This window comes from Papio anubis, chromosome 1 (assembly GCF_008728515.1).
Source record: "Papio anubis isolate 15944 chromosome 1, Panubis1.0, whole genome shotgun sequence".
Classification (NCBI taxonomy): domain Eukaryota; kingdom Metazoa; phylum Chordata; class Mammalia; order Primates; family Cercopithecidae; genus Papio; species Papio anubis.
This window is the reverse complement of record NC_044976.1, coordinates 19545043-19567908: the sequence shown is the minus strand read 5'-3', so window position 1 is coordinate 19567908 and position 22866 is coordinate 19545043. Positions and strand designations below refer to the sequence as shown.

The following is a 22866-nucleotide window of genomic DNA, read 5'->3' as shown; positions in this document are numbered from 1 at the left end:
CTCAGCCTCCCAAGTAGCTGGGACTACAGGCACGTACCACCACGCCTGTAAAAAAAAAAAAAAAAAAAATTGGGGTCTGTGTTGCCCAGGCTGACCTAGAATTAGACTCAAGTGATTCTCCTGCCTCAGCCTCCCAAAGTGCTGGGATTACAGATGTGAGCCACTGCACCCAGCTAGATTTCTGTGGGGTTTTTTTGTTAATTGGTTTGAGATCGAGTCTCACTCTGTCACCCAGGCTGGAGTACACTGGCACAATCTCAGCTCACTGCAACCTCTACCTCCTAGGTTCAAGCAATTCTCCTGCCTCAGCCTCTTGAGTAGCTGGGATTACAGGTGCATGCCACCAGGCCCAGCTGATTTTTTGTGTTTTTAGTAGAGACAGAGTTTCACCATGTTGGCCAGGCTGGTCTTGAACTCCTGACTTCAAGTGATGCACCTACCCTGGCCTCCCAAAGTGTTGGGATTATATGCGTGAGCGAGCCACGGCGCCTGGCTTCAGCCAGATTTCATTTTAAAAGCTCACCCTGGCTGCCGAGGGGGCTGTCAGAGGGCAGGAGTGGAAGCCAGGAGACCATTAGAAGCCACTGCCCTCACTTGTCCCTGTGATGTCAGGCCCCTCACCCCTCTAAACCTGTTTATTCACACATATGTGTGACTGTGAGAATCACATTTGGAATGAACAGAAATGTACTTTGCAAAGTTGAAAAGTACTCATTAATGCAGGGATTCCCATCTTGCTAGAAGTGGAGAGTCCTTTGGAAATCTGCTGGGTTAGACCTCTCTGGGGTTCTTGATTGGGACAGTGCTAGGGCTGAGTCCCTAACTGAACACCTCATATCTGAGAGAACCCCCTTTCCCTGCTTAGGGTTATAGGAGAGGGCTCAGGGGCTGGGGGGAGAGGCACCTGGCTGAGGCTCAGACTCTTGATGGGGAAGATGGGAAAGAAGGGTCCCCTTCCTGGCTTCTGACGTCCCTGGAGCAGTGGTTCTCTTGTGTTGCAGGGAGGGCGATACCTTTGAGCACGGGGGTGACCACCGGACCACCCTGCAGCTATCCAAATGCACACACACACAGCTCTTTCATCCCGTGTCAGGGAGTTCAGAGAAATTTTCTGAAACTCATTCACAAACTGGCTTAAAGGCCTCTGAGCTAGAAAGGGGAACTGAAAGGGGACACCTACCTTTTTACTCCACCTTTTTTGTCTGGTCTTTCTAGCATTAACCCCCTAGACACACCTAAGTGTGTCTAAGTGATGCTGAGGGGAACCTGTCTTGATTGCTCTGGACCAAATCGAGGGCACCTTCCTGAGACTTTTGTTATCTGCCACTGGGGACCCCATTGTTGAAGGGGGACTTAAGATTTTCTCGAAGGAGAGCTCACTGTGAGGGCCTTTCCTGCCTGCTAGGGGCTTCAGTTTGGGGGCCTCCTCTCCCGACCTCCGGGGAAGGGAGGGGTCCCCATCTCCCCCGGGCCTCTCGGGTCTTGGGGTCTCCCCGGGAGGCCGGCGGTTGGGAACCGGGCGCCGACGCACTGATCAGGCCCCGCCCGCAAAGGTGGTGCAACTCCTGGTCCGGCCCATCCCATCCCGGCCACCCGGGCAGCGGGACCAGGCGTCTGGGGCGCAGCATGCGGGGCTTGTGGCCGCCGCCCCCGGTGTGCGCCCTGCTGTCGGCGCTGGGGGTGAGGCGGGTGCGGCCCGGAGGGCGGGGGCGGGAGGCGGGCGGGACCCCTCCCCGCGCGGGCCGGTCTCGGTCTCGGGTGTCCTAGCTGGGGCGGGGCGCGGCGGCGGCGGCGCGGGGGTCGGGGCCGCTTTCCCGTTCGGGCGCGAGAGCCATGGAGGCGCTGAGGGAGTCCGTGCTGCATTTGGCCTTGCAGATGTCGACCTACAAGCGGGCCACGTTGGACGAGGAGGACCTGGTGGACTCACTCTCCGAGGGCGACGCGTATCCCAACGGCCTGCAGGTAGGCGCCCTCCGCTCCCAACCGGTGCCCCGGCGCCCGGGGTCCGGGGTCCGGGGTCCGGGCATGCGCGCTGCTGCTGCCGCCGCGCCCCCAGTCCCTACCTACCCCGCCTCTTCCCCTCCCCCGTCCCGCCATCCGGGAGGGGCCGCGCCTCCCCGCAGCTGGAGCTCCGCGGGGAGAAGCCTTCCAGAGCCCACCAGTTTCCCCTCACCTGCCCCTGCCATCCCCAGATCCTCCCGGCCACCTGCTTCTGGGGCCACAGCCCAGGTGGCAGAGTTAAAAGCACCCCTGTAATCCCAGCACTTTGGGAGGCCGAGACGGGCGGATCACGAGGTCAGGAGATCGAGACCATCCTGACGAACACGGTGAAACCCCGTCTCTACTAAAAAATACAAAAAACTAGCCGGGCGAGGCGGCGGGCGCCTGTGGTCCCAGCTACTCGGGAGGCTGAGGCAGGAGAATGGCGTAAACCCGGGGGGCGGAGCTTGCAGTGAGCTGAGATCCGGCCACTGCACTCCAGCCCGGGCGACAGAGCCAGACTCCGTCTCAAAAAAAAAAAAAAAGCACCCCTGAGACCCGAACTGGCCCAGTTCCCTTTCCACAGAAGGCACAGTTTGTGAATGTCCCGGGACTTGCCCAGGCTCATTACCGGCAGTCTACAGCTTTTCTGTTTTAGCATGGAAAGCCCTGCATCCCTGGAACCCACTCCGCCAGTCGTGGGCAAACTGGGAAAGTTGGTCACCTTATCCAGGAGGCAGTACCACCCTCTTCCTCTTTCCCTCCCAATACCTGAGTTTCCTGGGGCCAGGAACCTGTCCTCTGCCCCCTCTCCCTGCCACTTTTCATCCTACTGAGGAAGTCCAATTCCTCTCCTCCCCAGGGTCTGCACCTGTGGGCATCTCATCTGCCCACTCCAGGGGAGGGCCCCACCCCCGTCCCTGCCTTGTGACAGGACACTGAGCAAGGTTGCTTTCTGTCCTCCCCTCCCTGGGGAGCTGCACTGGGACAGCTGTGGCCAAGACCTCAGTGCTGGAGGGGTTTGGAGCCAGCCAGGTGCATGGGAAGGTGTTGGAAACCATGCAGACACCCTAGGAGACCCAGTGATCTGGCTCTTCAGAAACCAGTGTAGAAAGAGGAGTTGGGGCACCCCAATTCCCGGAGGACTTCTGCCAGGTAGACCAAGGGAGGTATTCGGGAGAATCTTGGGGGCGCTTAGTGAACTGGCACACAACTCTTCCCAAAGGCGAGCTTAGGATGAGTGGACACTTAGGTTGCCAGGCCCTCTCCACTCAGACACGCCTCTTAGAAGTGAATAATCCTCCCAGTGCAGGGAGACACCATTGATGGAGTTCCTCCTCCAGGAGTCAGGCCCAGGGGACCCAAACTCACGGTCCCAAGTGCTCTACCCACTGGGATGTGGTACCCATGCTTAACCTTCAGGAACACCCCTGAGAGCTGTAGGGATTACTGTCCCCACTTACAGATGTGGAAACTGAGGCTCTGAGAGGGGCAACCACTGGCCTTCGGTCACAGAGCTAAAAATCCGGGAGTGACACATCAAACCCCGTCTGTCTCAAACCCCTTCCCAGTGGACTCTTCATAAAAGGCTGAAGCCAGCAGGAAATTAGATTTCTGGGGCAGGTGCTTTTCCCTTCACAAATCAAAACAGAATCTAATCAGCAGTGTTTTTCAGTCTCATCTTCCACAGAAGGGTCTAAATATATCAACACGAAAGCATTTCAGAATTCAGCAAAGTAATATGCCGTGTTGCTGTTATGCTCACAGCAGCCTGTTTGGGGTATAGCCTTTTTAAGATGAAATAGCACATTTGTCTGGGGAGGGCCCCCGGCCAAGCAGGGGGAGCCCCGTCTCTGAAGCCAGTGACCCAGGTTTGAATTCGTACTCCACTCATGACCTTGGGCAAGTGGCTTAATCTCTTTCAGTGGTGATGCCTCACTGTGAAATGGATGTTAGGGAAAGTGGATGTCATGCATATTATACAGGGCCTGCTAGGATTATTGTTTTATGCCCACGTTATTGATGATAAAGGTGAGGTAGAGAGAGAGGTTAGAGACGTTCCTAGGGTCGCATCACTGTTGTCTGTGGTTGGAGTTAGTGTCGGTGTCCCTAAATGGATACATTTTCCACTTTCCTTGTAGGAAAAGGCAAAGAGGTTACCCAAGGATTTGGGACATTTTGGTGGGTACCCAGCTTGGCTTGCGTGGCCCCGCCACAACTTCCCCAAAGTGAACATAAATTAGCTAGTGCTTGCTTTTCTGAGTCAAGAACCCATTCATCTCCATTTTTGAGGCAGAGTATTCTATTAATTTAATGTTTTCAATCGTTTTTTTTTTTTTTCCCTGCAGTGTAAAAGCTTTATATGCTCACTGGGGGGAGAAAAAAAGATAGTCAAGTATAAAAAGGAATTAAAAACGGAACAGTAATCCTGCCACTTGGAGATAACGGTTTCTAGTTTTTCACACTTGTATGTATATATTTTTAAACATAGTTGAACTCACTCTAAATATACAGTGTTATATCCCTCATTTTTCATTCAGTGCCACTTCATAAGCATCTTCTACATTGTCAGAAACTCCCGAAACATGCTGCCATTAAAAATCGTAACACCTCATGGTACCAACATATAAAACTATACTTATTCACTCCACTGTAGTTGGACCCTTAGGCTCCATTGCTGTCACTCTATGGGTGACCCATTTTTTAGCTTTTCAGATTATTTTCTTTGGGCCGGTTGCTAGCAACACAACTTCTTCCTCAACTTTATTTATATTTATTTGTTTATTTTGAGACAGAATCTCTCTCTGTTGTAGAGGCTGGAGTGCAGTGGCACGATCTCAGCTCACTGCAACCTCCGCCTCCCAGGTTCAAGCGATTCTCCTGCCTCAGCCTCTGGAGTAGCTGGGATTACAGGCGCACGCCACCATGCTCGGCTAATATTTGTATTTTCAGTAGAGATGAGGCTTTGCCATGTTGGCCAGGCTGGTCTCGAACTCCTGCCCTCAGGTGATCTGCCTGCCTCGGCCTTCCAAAGTGCTGGGATTATAGGCATGAACCACCACGTCTAGCCTGTGCTCTCAATTTTAGACTTTTAAAAATAGATCCTTCACCCCAAATCCTTCTCTTGATGGACAGCTAAAAAATAAGCTATTTGATTTTTCAAGATTTTGAAGTCCGTTAGTCTTAGGAAGTCCCAGGTGATCAACACCAATAACTAATAAATGGAAACTTCCGTTTTTCAGCCAAACTTGCCACATTCGTTACTTTATTACTTGCCACATTTATTTATTATTATTGGACCTGCTGGCCAGTATTGAATTTAACCAGAGCAAAATTCTACCTGTACCTCACATGAGAGCATTTTTCTTTTTCTTTCTTTTTTTCTTTTTTTCTTTTTTTTTTTTGAGACAAGGTCTCACTCTGCTGCTCAGGCTAGAGTGCAGTGGCGCATTCTGGGCTCACTGCAGCCTTGACCTGTGATTCTCTCACCTCAGCCTCCCAAATAGCTGGAACTACAGGCACATGCCGCCATGCCTGGCTAATTTTTGTATTTTTAATAGAGATGGGGTTTTGCCATGTTGCCCAGGCTGGTCTCGAACTCCTGGCCTCAAGTGATCCTCCTGCCTCAGCCTCCCAAAGGACTGGGATTACAGCCACCGTGCCTAACCTTTTCTTTTTCTTTATCCCATATTTTAGGCACAAATTACTTGCAGTCTACTAAAGTGAGTCATTCTGGACCAAGCACAGAATTCAGAGGCAGTTAGCTCTAACTTAGAGCCCAGCTCTGGCTCTTCTGGGCTGTGAGACCTGAAAGCAACTCACTTCCTCAGCTTCCTTTGTAAAATGGGGTTAATATTATTACCCACCTCTTGGAGCTGTTGTAAAGGCTCAAATGGGACAGTATGAGGGAAAGCATTTTGGATAATGCTTAGAAAAAGGATTTGGTTATTATGAGGATTATTATAGAAACTCACTATGGGTGACATGATATAATAATATACATCTAAATATGTTAGCTTTCTCTCTGAAGCCTCTGCTCTGCCAAAGCCAGCTGCCTGATCATCCCACACCTGAACATACACCATTTCGGTGGCAGGAAGGGAAATAGCTGAAGTTACACCTGCAGCCTGAACTGAGGAGCAGATGGCCATGTCTACCGAAACCTTTGAAATTCATTCAGTTACTTCTAACCGTCTTTTTTTGTTGTTAAGAAAAAAGGAAAGGTGAGATCTTAAATTCTTAGTTATGGTTTTCTCATTTTTTTCCCACCTTGCACAGGGCTCCCCTCCCCTCCCCTTTGCCTTCTTTCTCCTTCTTTCTTCTTCCCTCTTCTTTCTTTCTTTTTTTTTTTTTCTGAGACACAGTCTCGCATTGTTGCCCAGACCTGAGTGCAGTGGTGCAATCTCAGCTCACTGCAACCTCCACCTCCTGGGTTCAAGCAATTCTCCCACCTTAGCCTCCCCAATAGCTGGGATTACAGGTGCACACCACCATGCCTGGCTAATTTTTGTGTTTTTAGTAGAGACAGAGTTTTACCATGTTGGCCAGCCTGGCCTCAAACTCCCAACCTCAGGTGATCCACCTGCCTTGGCCTCCCAAAGTGCTGGGATTACAGGCATGAGCCACTTTGCCTGGCCCCCAGCCCCTAATTTTTATATGTATTTTATAGAGCCAGTTTCTTTGTTTGCTCTCTCGTCCGGGCTTGAGTGCATTGGCGTGATCATGGCTTACTGCAGGCTTGAATTCCAGGGCTCAAGCAATCCTCTCACCTTGGCCTCCCAAAGTGCTGGGATTACAGATGTGAGCCATCATGCCTGGCCAAAGCTGTCTTTCGAGGGTGATTTCAGGGACAGGCCCACTCAATGTTTTAAAAAGACATGTCTGTTTACCTGGAGTTGTCAACTCTGTTTGCCTGTTAAAGCCTTGAGGTTCTAGAGTCTGAGAAGTCATACCTGGAACCTCATCCACCCTCCTCATTTTAGAGATGGGAGACTGAGGCCCAGAGACTACCCAGCAACACGCAGTGGGATATTTGACTTCTCAGGGTTACCGTCTTTCTCCCATGCTGTGGGGAGCTGGGTGTTCCTTCTGGGAGGCAAGGAAAGCTAGAAAGTACTTGATCAGCCTTTGATTCTTGCTAAGATGTGAGGAGTGCCCTCCCCTACCTGCAACAGGTCGTACTTTAAGCTGTTACCAGTCATTTAAAGTCAGGCATCTGGGTGGGGTGGCAGACAGGGCTCAGGCGGAGACAAGAGGACACAGGACATGAGTTTTGCTCTGGACTGACCCCAGTGCCTCAGCCAGAAGGCCACCTCATGGAAACTTTACTGGAAGAAACTTCCCCAAACTGACTTTGCGGCGCTTCCGGAGGCAGGGTTCCTCGCGGGCTGGGCTGTCACAGTCGACTTGCTCTCAAAGGCTTATTTACTCCAGGGAGCCGAGCCTGGTGCCCCTGCCAGCGCTCCCGGGTGGCTGGGCTTCTGGGCTGCAGACGGGTGGGATCCCTGCTAGACCCTTGGCCAAACCACTCCCATTGCTGCTTCCTGCAGCCCAGGTTGCTGGGTTCTGCCTTCCCTCCCGACCTGACTCGGAAAACCTGGCTTCGCCTGGCTCCCCACCCTCTCTGCTCCTGGCTTGTCTCCTGGGCCCCAGGCAGTGGGCCCCGTCCTCACCTGCAGAACTTGTTCTTGCTGTAAGCCTAGGTGAGCCAAGCACTCACTTCTGTAACCAAATATGTGTCCCAGATTAGGGCTTTGTTCCCTTGGCTGTGGAAACCCCGGGAACTCCTGGCTGGGTAGCGCTGCCCTATTTCCCTTACTCTAGCTCTCTCACTCTCTCTGTTTCTCTGGCTCTCTCATTTCTTTGTCTTGTTCTCTACCTCTCTGTTTTGAGGGCACCACCTCCCTCTCATTCTCTTTCTGTTTCCCATGACAATAAAGAGGAAATTAAGCCCACCAGTGAGCTGAGCATCTACAGCAGATCTGCGTCTTCCAGGCGTCAGCGCTGCCTCTTAGCGGATGGCCACTTCACAGTACCCTCTCCTGAGAGGGACTGGGCTGCCCGCCACCAATCCTCCTACCCTCCAAGCTGCTCAGGCCAGTTCTACCATGATTGACAGGACCTCATTTCCAAAAGAAAACTGAGAAACCACTCACATCTCCCCATGCTGTGGCCTCATCTCACAGATCCCCTCCACAGTCCCATGAAGGAGGCTGGGCAGGTGTAACAGGGATGCAAAGAAAAGAGACTCAGCCGAGGCCAGCAGCCATTGGAAGCAGATCGATGCCCTGACTCACGGCCCAGCCCTTTCCATTGCACCCAGGAATTGGCCAACCTGCCCTGGAGAGGCCTCCTGATCCTGGTCCAGTACCTCTAGGTGACTTCTCCCGCCCCAGGAAGAGGCATCTGGATTCCTTCTGCCTTCAGAGACAAGGCTCATCCAGAAACCATGAGGCCCATAGCCTATAGCACAAGTCAAGCAAAGAACAAGACAAAGGTTAAAAACCCCATTTTCAAAGTCTGCTTACTATTCTTGCCTGAAACTATGAATTTTTAATTCAATTCTGGCTTAATTTTAATTTAATTTTGCAGTGAACACCATTTGTTTTGATTTAGCACTTTTCATCAAACAGTGAAGGCCAGCTCCACCTCCTGCCCCTGCAGGAGGGTAGCACGTCCTGGTAGGCCTGCAGCTGCCAGTCCTGGAGACGTGAGTTGCCTCCCTGTTCTCTCTCCTCTCTCTTTGCCTTCATGCCCCAACTTCCTGTGTTTCTTCTGGCGCTAACGCTAATACCTAGTCTTAGAAATGTTGTGAAGCTAGGCCCGGCGCAGTGGCTCATGCCTGTAATCCCAGCACTTTGGGAAACTGAGGTGGGCAGATCACCTGAGGTCAGGAGTTTGAGACCAGCCTGGCCAACATAGTGAAACTGTCTCTACTAAAAAGACAAAAATTAGCTGGGCGTGGTGGTGCACACCTGTAATCCCAGCTACTTGGGAGGCTGAGGCAGGAGAATTGTTTGAACCCGGGAGACAGAGGTTCCAATGAACAGAGACCTCCCCACTGCACTCCAGCCTGGGTGATATAGTGAGACTACGTCTCAAAAAAAAAAAAAAAAAAAAAATTTAAAAAAGGAATGTTATGGGCCAGGCACTGTGGCTCATGCCTGTAATCCCAGCATTTTGGGAGGCTGAGGCGGGCAGATCACGAGGTCAGGAGATTGATTGAGACCATCCTGGCTAACACAGTGAAAACCCATCTCCACTAAAAATACAAAAAATTAGCCAGGCATGGTGGCACGTCCCTGTAGTCCCAGCTACTCGGGAGGCGGAGGCAGGAGAATCTCTTGAACCCGGGAGGCCAAGGTTGTGGTGAGCCGAGATGGCGCCACTATACTCCAGCCTGGGTGACAGAGCAAGACTCTGTCTCAAAAAAAAAAAAAGAATGTTATGAAGATAGAATTGCACCATCAAAATCGAATTAATATGATCCCAGACACTTAGCCCTCAAGTGTTTATTTGCTGCCATTATTCTTTTTTTCCTTTCCTCTCCCTCTGTTTCTTTCATCTTCCCCGTTCTATTGCTTGCTTCTCTCCCTTCTCTCCACAGATGACTTTGCTCCTTGCTCCTAGCTATCTCCTATCCAGATAAGGTGAGGTTTCCCTGCGTCCCAAGCCTAGTGGCTGTGTCCTTTGGCTCCCTGGAGCCAGCACCAGGCATAGGGTGCTGGCTTTTCTTTTCTTTCTGTTTTTTTTGTTTTCAAGACAGGGTCTCGCTCTGTCATGCAGGTTGGAGTACAGTGGCGTGATCTCTGCTCACTGCAGCTTCCAGGTCCCAGTTTCAAGCAATTCTCCCACCTCAGCCTTCCCAGTAGCTGGGATTACAGGCGTGTGCCACCATGCCCAGTTAATTTTAATATTTTTAGTAGAGATGCGGTTTCACCATGTTGGCCAGGCTGATCTCAAACTCCCAACCTCAGGTGATCCACCCACCTCACCCTCCCAAGGTGCTGGGATTACAGTCGTGAGCCACTGCGCCTGACCTCTTTTTTTTTTTTCTTTTTTGAGATAGGGTCTTGCTCTGTTGCCCGGGCTGGAGTGCAGAGGCACAATCATGGCTCACTGCAGCCTCGACCTTCCAGGCTCAAGCAATCCTCCCGCCTCAGCTTCCCAAGTAGCTGGGACTACAGGTGTGTGCCACCACGCCTACTAATTTAATTTAATTTAATTGTTTTTATTTCTTAGAGATGGGGTCTGACTGTGTTGTCCAGGCTGGTCTTGAACTCCTGGGCTTAAGCCATCCTCCTACCTCAGCCTCCCAAAGTGTTGGGATTATAGGCATGAACCACTAAGCCTGGCTGATGGGTACCTCTTAAACCAAGGTCTCATCCAGGCGTGGTGGCTCACACCTGTAATCCCACCACTTTGGGAGGCTGAGGCAGGCGGATCACGAGGTCAGAAGTTCGAGATCAGCCTGACCAACATGGTGAAACCCCATCTCTATTAAAAATACAAAAATTAGCCAGGCGTGGTAGCACACGCCTGTAATCTTAGCTACTCAGGAGGCTGAGGCAGGAGAATCGCTTGAAGCAGAGGTTGCAGTGAGCCGAGATTGTGCCATTGCACTCCAGCCTGGTTGACAGACGGAGATTCCGTCTCAAAAAACAAAACAAAACAAAACAAAAACAGTCTCACGGCCTCCTTGTGCCCTGTGAGCTGAGCCGTGATAATGGGGGCATGAGAGGCCTAAAGGAGGAAGGATGAAACAAACTCAGGGGCAACAGGACACATACGTCAGCGTCCCTAGACAAGGCAGTGCCTGCTTCAAGTCCTTGGGGCCCTTCTGAATACCAGTGACCAAGGTAGAGTGTGTGTGATAACTGATTACTCTGAAAAAGCACTTGATAAACTTCTGAGTACAGTGTACATGTTAGCATCACACCAGGCTGTCTGTCTCTGCGCCAGGCCCTTACAGCCTGAACTTTTCATTCATGAACATAGCATGGTCTGAAACTTCCATTGCTCACTGTTTTAGAAGAGATTCTTGAAGGATTTGAGCAGGCGGCGTCCCTCCCACTAACTGACCCAGCTGCTTCAGTGTCTTAGCCTCCTGGGCCTGCACAGAAGTGTCTCTAAGCCCCAAGATCCTTTGCTCAGTTTTGTTTTGTTTTGTTTCTGAGATGGAATCTGGCTCTGTCGCCCAGGCTGGAGTACAGTGGCACAATATCAGCTCACTGCAACCTCCGCCTCCCGGGTTCAAGCGATTCTCCTGCCTCAGCCTCCCGAGTAGCTGGGACTACAGGCGCCCGCCACCACACCCAGCTAATTTTTGTGTTTTTTAGTAGAGATGGGGTTTCACTATGTTGGCCAGGCTGGTCTTGAACTCCTGACCTCAGGTGATCCTCCCACCTCAGCCTCCCAAAGTGTTGGGACTACAGGTGTGAGCCCCCACGCCTGGTCCCTTTTCTCAGTTTTGGAACCCAATTTTTTTTTCCCACAGAAAGTGCTTGTGTTCCTCTGTCTCTGGTGCAGCAAATCCCAGTCGTTTCCTGCCCAGTAAATACCTAACCATGGCCACGTGGCTTCTCAGTACCCTTCTCTCAGGTGACCCACTTCAGATCCCCGAGTGCCAGGGTGGGACTCCCTCAGGACTCTGACCGGGCACCAGGGGCACCCCTCAGGCTATTGGTGGGGCACTTGCAGGTCAGAGTCTCAGTCTCCTCATCTTCCCTGACAGCTCTCCCTCTTCCTGGAAAGCCTTGCTCCCTCCATCCTGCCCTTCCCAAAGGGCAAGTCTAATCATGTCATTCCAGTCCTCAAGAGGAAGTCCAGGCTCTTAACTTGGCTTTCTGTGCCCCTTAGCATCTAGGCCCTCCTCTCCTCTCCACTTCCATTCCCTCTTATCTGGCCAGTTCCTACTTATTCTCACCAACCCAGGCCAGACATCTCCCCTTCCAGGAAGCCCTCCCTGATTGAACACCTGCCAGCCCCAGTCTGTTTCTTTATCTGCCTCCCTGCTGGGCTGTGTATTTCCAACATGGCCCTGAGTTGGTGCTCAGCTGTTAGCACATGACACAGTGTCACTGAACACATGTCACCCCACCTTCAGGAGACCCTTCCTGTCCTGTGGCCATGGGTTTTGCAGGAAGCACCTCTTGGAACAGAGGGGAGCCCCAAGCTGCCTTGGGTGTGAGAGGTCTAGGCTGACGGCTCCCATCGCTGCTGGCTGGTGTGTCCCTCCTCGGGCAGGGAGGGCCCTGCCACACCCTGCACTTCCTCTCATTGTGCCTCCCTTCCTGTTTAGCTAGACTGTTAGGCTGGAGGGATTTTTCCTCCCTTTCAGGACCTGAATGGAGCTATTTCTCCTTGCATCTCTGCCAACATCTCCCAGGACCCACCTCTGATCCACTGGTGGGCTCAGGCATCAACAGCTTTGGGTTCCAATCCCAGCTGTCCCCATTCAGCTGGGTGGTGAGAAGCCAGGGTCTGACCTCTGTGGACCTCAGTTTCCTTGTAAAAAGAAAAGTAACAAGGTGGCTCATGTGTTTTTGCGTGGGATTATGAGGGTTTAATGAGCTAAGGAGGTCTGTGCTTCTGAAGTGTGAGCCGTGGCCGTGTCACCCTTGTCCCTGACCCGCTGATGTGGGGGTTCTACGGAGAGCCCAGCTGGGTACTCACTGGATGCCTGGAAGTCCAAACATCCTGTTCTTTTTGAACTCCTTACTAGAGAAACAGGGAAAAGCTGTAGTTTTTTCCTTCCACTCATATCAAGTGACACAAAAAAACAAGCCTGTCGGGGCCGAGCTGCTTGACTCTCTGATGTTTGGGAGCAGATCTGAGCAGCTGAGCAGGGTGGCTGTTCCTTTCTTGGATTAGGGTTGAATCTGTGGGAACCAGACCACCCCTGAGACAGGAGGCAGCCCTGATGCCTCCCCAGGGCCTGGGCCTGCAGCAGAGCCCCTTCCTCCGAGGGAAGCGGGACCTGGGGCTCACGTCTTCCCCGCCCCTCTTGCCTCCTTCCCTACAGGTGAACTTCCACAGCCCCCAGAGTGGCCAGAGGTGCTGGGCTGCGCGGACCCAGGTGGAGAAGCGGCTGGTGGTACTGGTGGCACTTCTGGCGGCAGGACTGGTGGCCTGCTTGGCAGCGCTGGGCATCCAGTACCAGACAAGTAGGTGCCTCCGTGTTGCATGGTGGGCTCGACTCACTCCTGTCCCTGGCTCTGTCAGCTTGGGCAAGGGGGGCTTCCCTGCTTAAGCCGGGGCAGGCCTCTAAGGCCAAGGAGGGAGCCAGCTCCAGGGGGATCTAGGTGCTGAGATGGACCAAGACCTGGAAAGTGGGCAGCGTGGGTGGTATAAAGATCTCGCACTTGAGTCCACATCGTGTCCCAGCAACTTACTGGCTGTGTGACCTTGGACAAACCTCTTACTCTCTCAGCCTGTGTCTTCTCTAATTTAAATGGGAAAACAGTGCCCAGTTGGGAGATGGCTCTGCGGACTAGAGATAACATATGTCACATAGCTGGTGCCTTGTGTTGTTGCTAGGATGTGGGGTAATTACACACATAGGCTGACATTGTGTGCTATCTCTAGTTCCAATAAAATAACAATAATGCCCTCTGTTTACTAAATTCTTTCCTCCGACCAAATACCCCAAATACCGCACCCGCTTCAGATGCAATCTCATTTCCTCCTCAGGGCAGCCCTGTGAGGTGTGGTTACTTTTGGCCTCTTTTCCATATTAGGAAACTGAGGCACTCAGATGGAGTGACTTGCCCAAGGTTACGTGGCTAATGGGGGATCGAGTGGGGCCCTTGAATGCGGAGGTTGGAATTCACCCACAGGCTACTGGGCTCAAGCCCAGGCTCCACCTCCCTTTGTAATCCAAGTATGCTCCAGAGCACATTAGCACCCCCAGGAGAGCTGCCCTTCCGGGATCCAGCTGCCTGTCGTGTTCCTTGGTCGGTGCTTTTGTCTGTCCCATTTTGAATGGTGATACAATTGGGCCCCTCTGATCCTGCTGTAGGGGTCTGAGACTGGTTCTCTGTTTCCGACTGAGTGGATCTAGCCAGGTGCCTCACACAGAGTTAATGCTCAGTAAACACTTACGAAGTGGGAAAGGGTAGATCCAAGTTAGAAATAAGGATGGGGAATTAGCCAATGCCAGGACCTCTCAGTCCCCTGTTGCCCCAACATTTATTCTTCTGATGGCAGATGGTTCACCTGGTTGAGCAGCCTCTAGGGGCTCTGCTCAGCATCCCACCCACTGACTCAGTCTCTCACCCCATGAGAGAAACTATGAGCTTTCTCGGGATCTGGGAACGTCCACTCCAGGCTGTGTGGAGCCTTCCCTCTGTGAAGTTGCTGGCCTGCGAGGGTGGCCACGCTGCACCGGGGTGGGGAGGGGACTCGGGGCCTAGAAAAGAGCAGGGACTTCATCTGAGCGTTCTTCCATCCCTCCTGGGTTAGGCACAAAGGTATCCATTCACTCCACAAACATAGGTTGTACTTAAGAAACAATTGCTTGATTAGTTAACTGACTGTCTAATGGTTTATGGTGTTTTACGAAATGTGCCTGGCTCAGCAGGTGCTTAATGCATGTGTGACTAACTAATGACTAGCTTTCAGGCCTTTAGCCCGATGTGTTTAGCATAGTGCCTATGCCACAGGTGTGCAGATAGTAAAATGAATAAATTAATGTTTGAATGAACAAAAGGGTAAGAAGGAAGATCAAGCTGAGAACAGCCTTTCTCTGCTGAGTGTGTGTATATTGTGTGATTCTGTCCTGGTGCGTGTTTGTGTGTGTGCGTGCCTCCTCTACTCACAGGATACAAGCTCGTCGTCCTCTCCTGCCACTGCCATGTCGTTTCATCCTGAATCCACTCTCGTTCAGAACCCCCTGCTGGTCAGTGTGGACCCTGGCCAGCGCGTCTGCACAACTCTTGGCTTGGAGCAGCGGGAGCTGGCCAGACTCTGGCAGCCAGTGTTGCCCTGAGACTGCCCCTCGGAGCTCCCAAGATATGTCTTTGCCAGAAAGCAGGAGGGAGTCCCCACGGTCCAGCTCCTGATGATTAGACCCAAAACATTTCTGTTGTTATTGCCCAGTGGGGTCCCTTGGGAGGAATCCTGCTTCTGCCTCTCTTGTGTCCCTCTCTGGGTCTCGGAAGGGTTTTCTCCAGCCTGGACCTGGGAGAGGAACATTCTTCCCCTGGAATGGAGCTGGGCAGAGGATCAGGTGACCCTTGAGCCACCTGGGAAAGCAGTGGCCACCGCAGATATTAACAGTAACCTCATTACCCACGTGCTGGTGCTGGCCACATCTGAGCAAACACCAAGCCAGTCAAAGCAAATCTGTCCAGGCACAGTGGCTCTCACGCCTGTAATCCCAGCACTTTGGGAGGCCAAGGTGGACGGATCACCTGAGGTCAAGATGTTCGCCAAGCATGACCAATATGGTGAAATCCCGCCTCTACTAAAAAATACAAAAATTAACCAGGCATGTCGGCGCACACCTGTAGTCCAGCTGCTCTGGTGGCTGTCGTGGTGCACGCCTGTAGTCCCAGCTACTCGAGAGGCTGAGGCAGGAGAATCGCTTGAACCTGGGAGGCGGAGCTTGCAGTGAGCCAGGATGGCACCACTGCACTCCAGCCTGGGCGACAGAGCAAGAGTCTGTCTCAAAAAAAAAAAAAAAAAAGCAAATCTTTTGATGATTCTGAAGGCCAGCCTCTGGGAATGTCTGAGCACATATTTACATTTTTTACTTACCTTCCTGCTATGCTTCCTTTCCAGAAACATTGGTGCTTTGCAAACAGAGGCAACAAAACAAACAATACATTCTCCAAGAACACACACATATATATATATATATATATAAATATATAATTTTTTTGTTTGTTTTGTTTTTGTTTTTGTTTTTTTTTAGACGGAGTCTTGCTCTGTCACCCAGGCTGGAGTGCAGTGGTGCGATCTCGGCTCACTGCAAGCTCCGCCTCCTGGGTTCATGCCATTCTCCTGCCTCAGCCTCCTGAGTAGCTAGTATTACAGGGGCCCGCCACCACGCCCGGCTAATTTTTTGTATTTTTAGTAGAGATGGGGTTTCACCGTGTTGGCCAGGATGGTCTTGATCTCCTGACCTCATGATCCGCCCGCCTCGGCCTCCCAAAGTGCTGGGATTACAGGCGTGAGCCACCGCGCCCGGCTCCAAGAACATATTTTTAAGAAAGCATTCTACACAGTTTTGAGGCCAGGCTCTGTCCAGATGAATGTCTGTAAATTAAATCTAAGATCTGTTTCTGCCTTCTCAATTGATCATGCGTGTCCCAAAGGAAAGACGTTTGCTGCCTCTGCAGGTGGTGAACAGTGCTGAATAAGGCCTTTCATTCATTTGGTTATTCATTCAAAAACACATATTGAGGCCAGGCACAGTGGCTCACTCCTATAATCCTAGCCCTTTGGGAGGCCGAGGCGGGTGGATCAGCTGACGTCAAGAGTTCAAGACCAGCCTGGCCAATGTGGTGAAACCTTGTGTCTACTAAAAATACAAAAAATTAGCCAGGCGTGGTGGTGGACGCTTGTAATCCCAGCTACTCAGGAGGCTGAGGCAAGAGAATTGCTTGAGCCCAGGAGGCAGAGGTTGCAGTGAGTCGAGATTGTGCCACTGCATTCCAGCCTGGGCGACAGATCAAAAACTCTGTCTCAAAAGAAAAAAAAAAAAAAAGCACGTATTAAACGGCTGCTAGTTGCCAAATACAATGCTAGGCAATGGAAATATAAAAACACGTAGGATACTGGCCTGCCCTGAAGTTCACATTCTAGTAGGACAGGTGGACAAGGAGATGGCCATGACATAGCACAGTAGCACAGCAGGCACCCAGGCCGCTGAGGGACCCAGAGAGGGAAGGGGGTCAAGTCATCAAAATGCATGAAGCACCTCCTGGGCCAGGAATATTTCATGAACTTTCTGCAAACGATGGAATAGTTGAATAATCAAGCCATTCCTCCTTAAGCACCTCCTTGGTCCCTAGCCCAGTGTCCAACAAAATAGACACTTAGTGAAGAACTCAAACCTCTTTTAAGACTGCTTTTTTTTTGAGACAGAGTCTCTTTCTTGTCACCCAGGCTGGAGTGCAGTGGCACAGTCTCGACTCACTGCAACCTCCGCCTCCCGGGTTCAAAAGATTCTCCTGCCTCAGCCTCCCAAGTAGCTGGGATTACAGGTGCCCACCATCATGCCTGACTAATTTTTGTATTTTTAGTGGTGATGGGGTTTCACCACGTTGGCCAGGCTGGTCTCGAACTCCTGACCTCAGGTAATCCGCCCGCCTCAGCCTCCCAAAGTGCTGGGATTACAGGCATGAGCCACCGAGCCCAGCCTCTGAGACTGACTTCTGGGACTAGTTTCTTGTTTTGTTTTTAAACCCAAGTCCCCATATGATAACAGCAAAAACCTTAATCAGTTAATTAATCAGTCTCTCTCTCTCACGCACACAGACACATTCACACAGATGCTGATGCGTCTTCCCGCATTAGGCTCACTCTCAGCCGTCTCCTGGGCATCGCCACCAGCCAAGATATTGTAAAATTTTCCTTCCTGTGGTCTGATGTATGAAAACAATAGGTATTCTTTTCCTTCTCTAAGTATGGAGTTATATCGTAATACTCAGCAGGCTCTTTCAACCTACATAGAAATTCTCTCCCTGCCCCATAAAGATTTTGGTGCTTCCCTGGAGTTTGAAGTGGAGCAGTCAACTGTGATTAAGATGATTTGATTTAAAGATACTTAAAATGGCACTATCACCCCCACCATTTCCTTTCTCTGTTTTCGTGCGTAATGGCTCCATAATTTTTTATGACACACCTCTCAACTGTGAACTATAATTTTTAATTGTTGTGTGATTATCTCAAAGTCAAATCACCCTGATTTTCCTGCTGTTGTGTGGCTGCTCTGAGCCCTTTGTCAGCCACCCATCTGAAGGACTTTGTGTTTGTCATCAGATGTTGATAAGCCCACAAGTGAACCTCTGCCCACTGGCCTTATGTTCCTGAGTGAGTTGAACACTGCCCCTACTAGCCCGTGCGTTCTTTGCTGCTCTCTAAAGACTGGCCTGAAACTTCAGACCCTGAGACTTGAGGAAGCTGAAACCCCGTGCCCAGCCGTGGCCATCATCACTGTGAAATCTGTGAAATTGGTCCTACATTTCTTCCTAACTTTTAGATAGAGAAACTGAGGCATGGAGAGATGAGGTCACTTGCCCAAAGCCTCACTGGCAAAAGTAGAAAGCTGGATTTGAACCCAGGTCTGGTGGCCTCCAAAGCCCACCCTGCCTTACTGCCTCCCTGTGTGGTGGGGAAACAGATCTCAGCAGTCAGGCTGCACCAGCCCCTGGTGTGACTGGCAAAGAGGTGGGGAAGGAAAGCAGAAAAACACAGCCTTGGCATGGCTGGACTGAGACAGGCCTGGGCCCAGCTCTCAGCTCTCCTCCCTCCCGCATAGCTGGGCAACCTTGTTCCATTCACTCCCTCAGTTTCCTCATCTTTAACCAGGGAGACGATGCCTGCAGCTGATGGCTTGTAATGAGTTAAATGAGATCCCGAGTGTGTGCAAAGTGCCCAGTGCATGGCCACATTCAGTAAAGTCCCTTTGGTCATCAGCACAGCCTGGGTGGATGGATGATGGGACTGGGCCTGTGATTCTCGGTCCTGCACAGTCAGCTTCGTGTTGCTGCCTCAGGCCAGGCCTCTGCGCAGGCCACCCAGGCTTTGGGTCCTTTGGGAGAGCTCAGCCGCCAACGTTGAGGTTGGGCTCTGGCACTTTCCTCTTGCCTCTGGCAAACCAGTCTCTCAGGGTTGTTTAGCCTTTGGGTTTTTGAGGATTCCTTGAAGTCACGCACTTTCCTGCTTGTATGCACTCTCCTGCTTGTACGCACTCTCCTGCTTGTACGCTGGAGTGATTTTTCCTGTTTCCTCCTTCTATTCCTAATAGGCTTTCCTCCTGCCTATGTCCTGTCATCCATACTGTCTACATCACCCTTTTGGCACATAGTAAATGTTCAGTTTATTTTTGCAGAAAGGAGGACAGACATTTCTCCTCCTGTTCCCTTTTGATTTATGTGTATATCCCCAACTGAATTGTTAGCTCTTGGATTAAAGGACTCTGCCTTTTTATGCCCAGTACCCCAGTACCCTACACACACACACACACACACACACACGGGCATGGGCGCACACTTTCATGCAGGAGAATGCACACACGCACACACATGCACTCTAGACACAGCAAAGAACCTGGAAGATAGTCATTAGCTTGCTGAATAAATGAATGCATGCATGAATGAATAAATTTGTTGAGCATCAAGGAATAATAAAGAGTCAATGAATATTTATGGAGGAAAAGGTTGGTTGAGAGAAACGCCTGGGTGCTGGGTGCCTGTTAGCCGTAAGAAGGATTTTAGACAGCTGAATAGAAGTCTTGTGTTGTAAGCCAGCAAATTTTAAATGGGCGGAAATCATTTCTCTGTAGGGCTCTAGTGACCATTCAGTTCCAAATCTGTGTGGTCAGGGCTGGGGTGGGACATGTGACCACTGGGCCCCAAGCCGCCTTCTCTGCCCTCCCTGCTGCTTCTCTGCCCTCCCTGCTTCTTCTCTGCTTGCCCTTCACTGGCCTCTTGTCCTTGACCCCTTGCAGGATCCCCTTCTGTGTGCCTGAGCGAAGCTTGTGTCTCAGTGACCAGCTCCATCTTGAGCTCCATGGACCCCACAGTGGACCCCTGCCATGACTTCTTCAGCTATGCCTGTGGGGGCTGGATCAAAGCCAACCCGGTCCCTGATGGCCACTCACGCTGGGGGACCTTCAGCAACCTCTGGGAACACAACCAGGCGATCATCAAGCACCTCCTCGGTAAGCATCTAGCATGGAGACCAATGAATGGGCCACAGCAGGGAGCTGTCAGCTGGTCCAGCCGGCTTCCCAACCACACCTGCTTAAAGGAGGAGGTTGGCAGGATGGGCCGTGTGTGGTGGCTCACACCTATAATCCCAGCACTTCGAGAGGCCAAGGTGGGTGGATCACTTGAGACCTAGAGTTCCAGACCAGCCTGGCCAACATGGCAAAACCCTGTCTCTACTAAAAATACAAAAATTAGCTAGGTATGGTGGCATGCGCCTGTAGTACTTGGGAGGCTGAGGCAGAAGAATTGCTTGAAACTGGGAGGCAGAGGTTGCAGTGAGCCGAGACCACGCCACTGCACTCCAACCTGGGCAACAGAGTGAGATTCTGTCTAAAAAATAAGAAAAGAGGCGCCTGGCAGAATGGAAGACCATAGACTTGGGAGTAGGTGAATCTGGGTTAGCGTATCTGCTCTCATTCATTGTATGATCCTAAGTCATGTATCTCTGAACCTCAGTTTCTTCATCTGTAAAATGAGACTAATAAGATCCAAGCTACAGAGTTTTGAGAACTAGAGCTCTCATGTGTGAAGCATTAGCATGGTGTGTGTGGCACGTAGGGTGTACACAAGAACTGGTGGCTGTGTTCGTTACTTTTGTGGCTTCAAGCTTGTCATAGCTTTTGACTAGTATTGACTGCGAGTTTTGAAAGTTGTGAGCAAAAGGGATCGGGACTGAACACACTAGATCAGATTCTAAGGTTGTGATCCAATGAAAGTTCTAACAACAGCTCATCAGAGAGTTAGTTATTCAGTGTAGGCGGGAATCATCCTTAGCCTCATGGTGATCGGGCTTGCATGGTAAGCCATCTGGTCAGAGTTCTCTTTGCACTTCACTAGGCCTTGGGCACCTCTAGTTCACCCCTGTGTGGATGGTTTTATCCTCAGATTAGAGCTCCACGTTGTCTTGTTTGCAGCTGTATCCTTAGTTAATGTTTGTTGAATTCCCGGCTGCCCACTGGGCTCCTCCTCTGGTGTGAAATCACGACAGCCGTGCTGTACCACAAAGCTGCTCACCTGAACCCCTGCACAGCTGGGACCATGGCTGTCTCCCTCTCCTGCTGTCCCCTGTTCCGTCCTGGGACCCTAAATGCTGGGAGAGGCTGGATTCTGAAAAGCCAGTCAATTTAGCCATCAACAAGAGAACCTAGATCACACAAATACTTACTGTTTTAAAAATCTTTAAGCTATTCAAAGGTAGATAGGTGCAACAGAAGATACCCAAAAGGGGACAGATCTTCTTAAAGGGACAGAAATCTTAAGAGAGCGGAAATAATTCTAAATGGACATTTATCAATTTAAGGTAACTGAGTCTTTTAGATTACAGGGAAAGTAGGCAAACCGGGTGAAGGAGACCTTTTCTTTCTTTCCTGCCCTAGCCCCACAGGGCAGAGCTGCAGTAGGTAAAACACACGCACCCTTTCTCCTGGCCTCCCGCAGCTCCCCAGGCAGCAGCAGCAGCCACCTCCCGCCTAACTCCCCGAGGATGGGCAGGGTGGTGCGTATGGATCTGGGGTTGAAGCTCAGTGTGTCTGAAGCAGGAAAGCCCCAGCCTGAGATGTCCCCCTGCCTGCTTTATGCCACCAAAGTGCCTTCGAAAGGGGGTGTAACTTTTCATTTTAGAACCAGATGCTTAAAAGGCAAATATGTCTGTCATTGCAAGACTGGAACTCAAGGACGTCCCTTGTCCAGTGCCTAACATCACAGCCGGGGGCTTGGCAGGGCCCCTAGTCCAGGTAGTATAACAAGGTGGGTCGGTTCCTCTGCTTCAGAGTCACCAGGACCTGGGTTCAAATCTGGACTCTGCCACTTACTATAAGGTCTTGGATCAATTACATCACCTCCCTGGCTTGTTTTCTCATTAGTACAGTGGGAACCATGCCTCCTCTGAATTTTGAAAATTAAATGGGAAATACATTTAAATGTATTTAAACCATGCCTAGGCCTGGCATGTCGTGGTGGCTGCTGTTTGTATTGATGTAACTGTTATTATTCATCCTTGACCTTTGCACAGCATTTGACTGGTTACAGAGAGACGCCATCCCATTTGATCCTGCAGGGTGGAATCTGGGAAGGTGGTGTTCACTCCACTGGTAGATGAGGAAAGCGAGATCTGGAGAGGTCCTCATCATAGGCTAGTGAGTGGCAGAGCTGAGACTTGTCTGATGCCTTGTGTGCCCTTTCCCCTGTCCCACACCACCTCCTTCAGGTACAAGGGACAGACATAGCTCCCTTTCCGCAGTGCCTGCAAGAACCTGCAGGGAACGCAGAGCCTGAGGGCCTGAAGGAAGGAGAGACACGGATGTCCGCCGTGTGCTGTGCACTGTTCCAGGCTCTTTACAGCCACTGCCTCCTTAATCCTCACAACCCCAGACTTCAGAATTGTTGTTCCCATTTTGTAGATGCAGAAACTGAGGCTCCCAGAAGTTAAGTGACTTTGTCAAGGACATACCACCAGTCCAAAATGGTGAGGGGCTCACTCTCTGGGGAGCAGTTAGCGTTTAGAGAGGATGGGGCAGGACAGCGGTCAGGCCCTCTAGCTTCCCAGTGAGGCCCAGAACGGGCTCTTGTGCATCTTAGGGGTTCTGATCTGACTGGTTCTGGGGCTGGTTCTCACTGGGAGAACCTTAGGTCTGGGCCAAGATTGAGTCCATCCCCACCGTTCCTGAGGATTAAGCCGTGGGTGGGGAGCTGCATCAAATGGGCCATGGAACAACCCAGAATCATGCGTTCAACCATGACCCCGAGTCCAGGGTCCAGTGATACCAGGAGGCCAGACCGCAGAGTTTTGAAGTCAAGCAGCCCTGGTGTGCTAGCTGCTTATCACCCGTGTGGCCTTGGACAAGTGGCCTGGCTTCCCTCCCACTTGGTTTGATTATCTGTGCGATCGGGATAATGTTGCCTCCTCACACGTGCATTTACTGTGAGTGTTGACTTGCCTGGGTTGATT

General features: G+C 51.2%; 1 protein-coding gene across 1 annotated transcript in view; it reads left to right on the top strand.

Annotated features, from left to right (window-relative positions):
- The first annotated feature begins 1446 nt into the window (after nt 1-1446).
- ECE1 (endothelin converting enzyme 1) overlaps nt 1447-22866 on the top strand; it is a 73088-nt gene continuing 51668 nt past the window's right edge. Inside the window, exons 1-4 of the mRNA XM_031663981.1 lie at nt 1447-1680; nt 1876-1962; nt 13004-13145; nt 19658-19870. Coding sequence (XP_031519841.1) covers nt 1627-1680; nt 1876-1962; nt 13004-13145; nt 19658-19870 — 496 coding nt within the window. The 5' untranslated portion in view covers nt 1447-1626. The remainder of the gene's footprint in view (nt 1681-1875; nt 1963-13003; nt 13146-19657; nt 19871-22866) is intronic.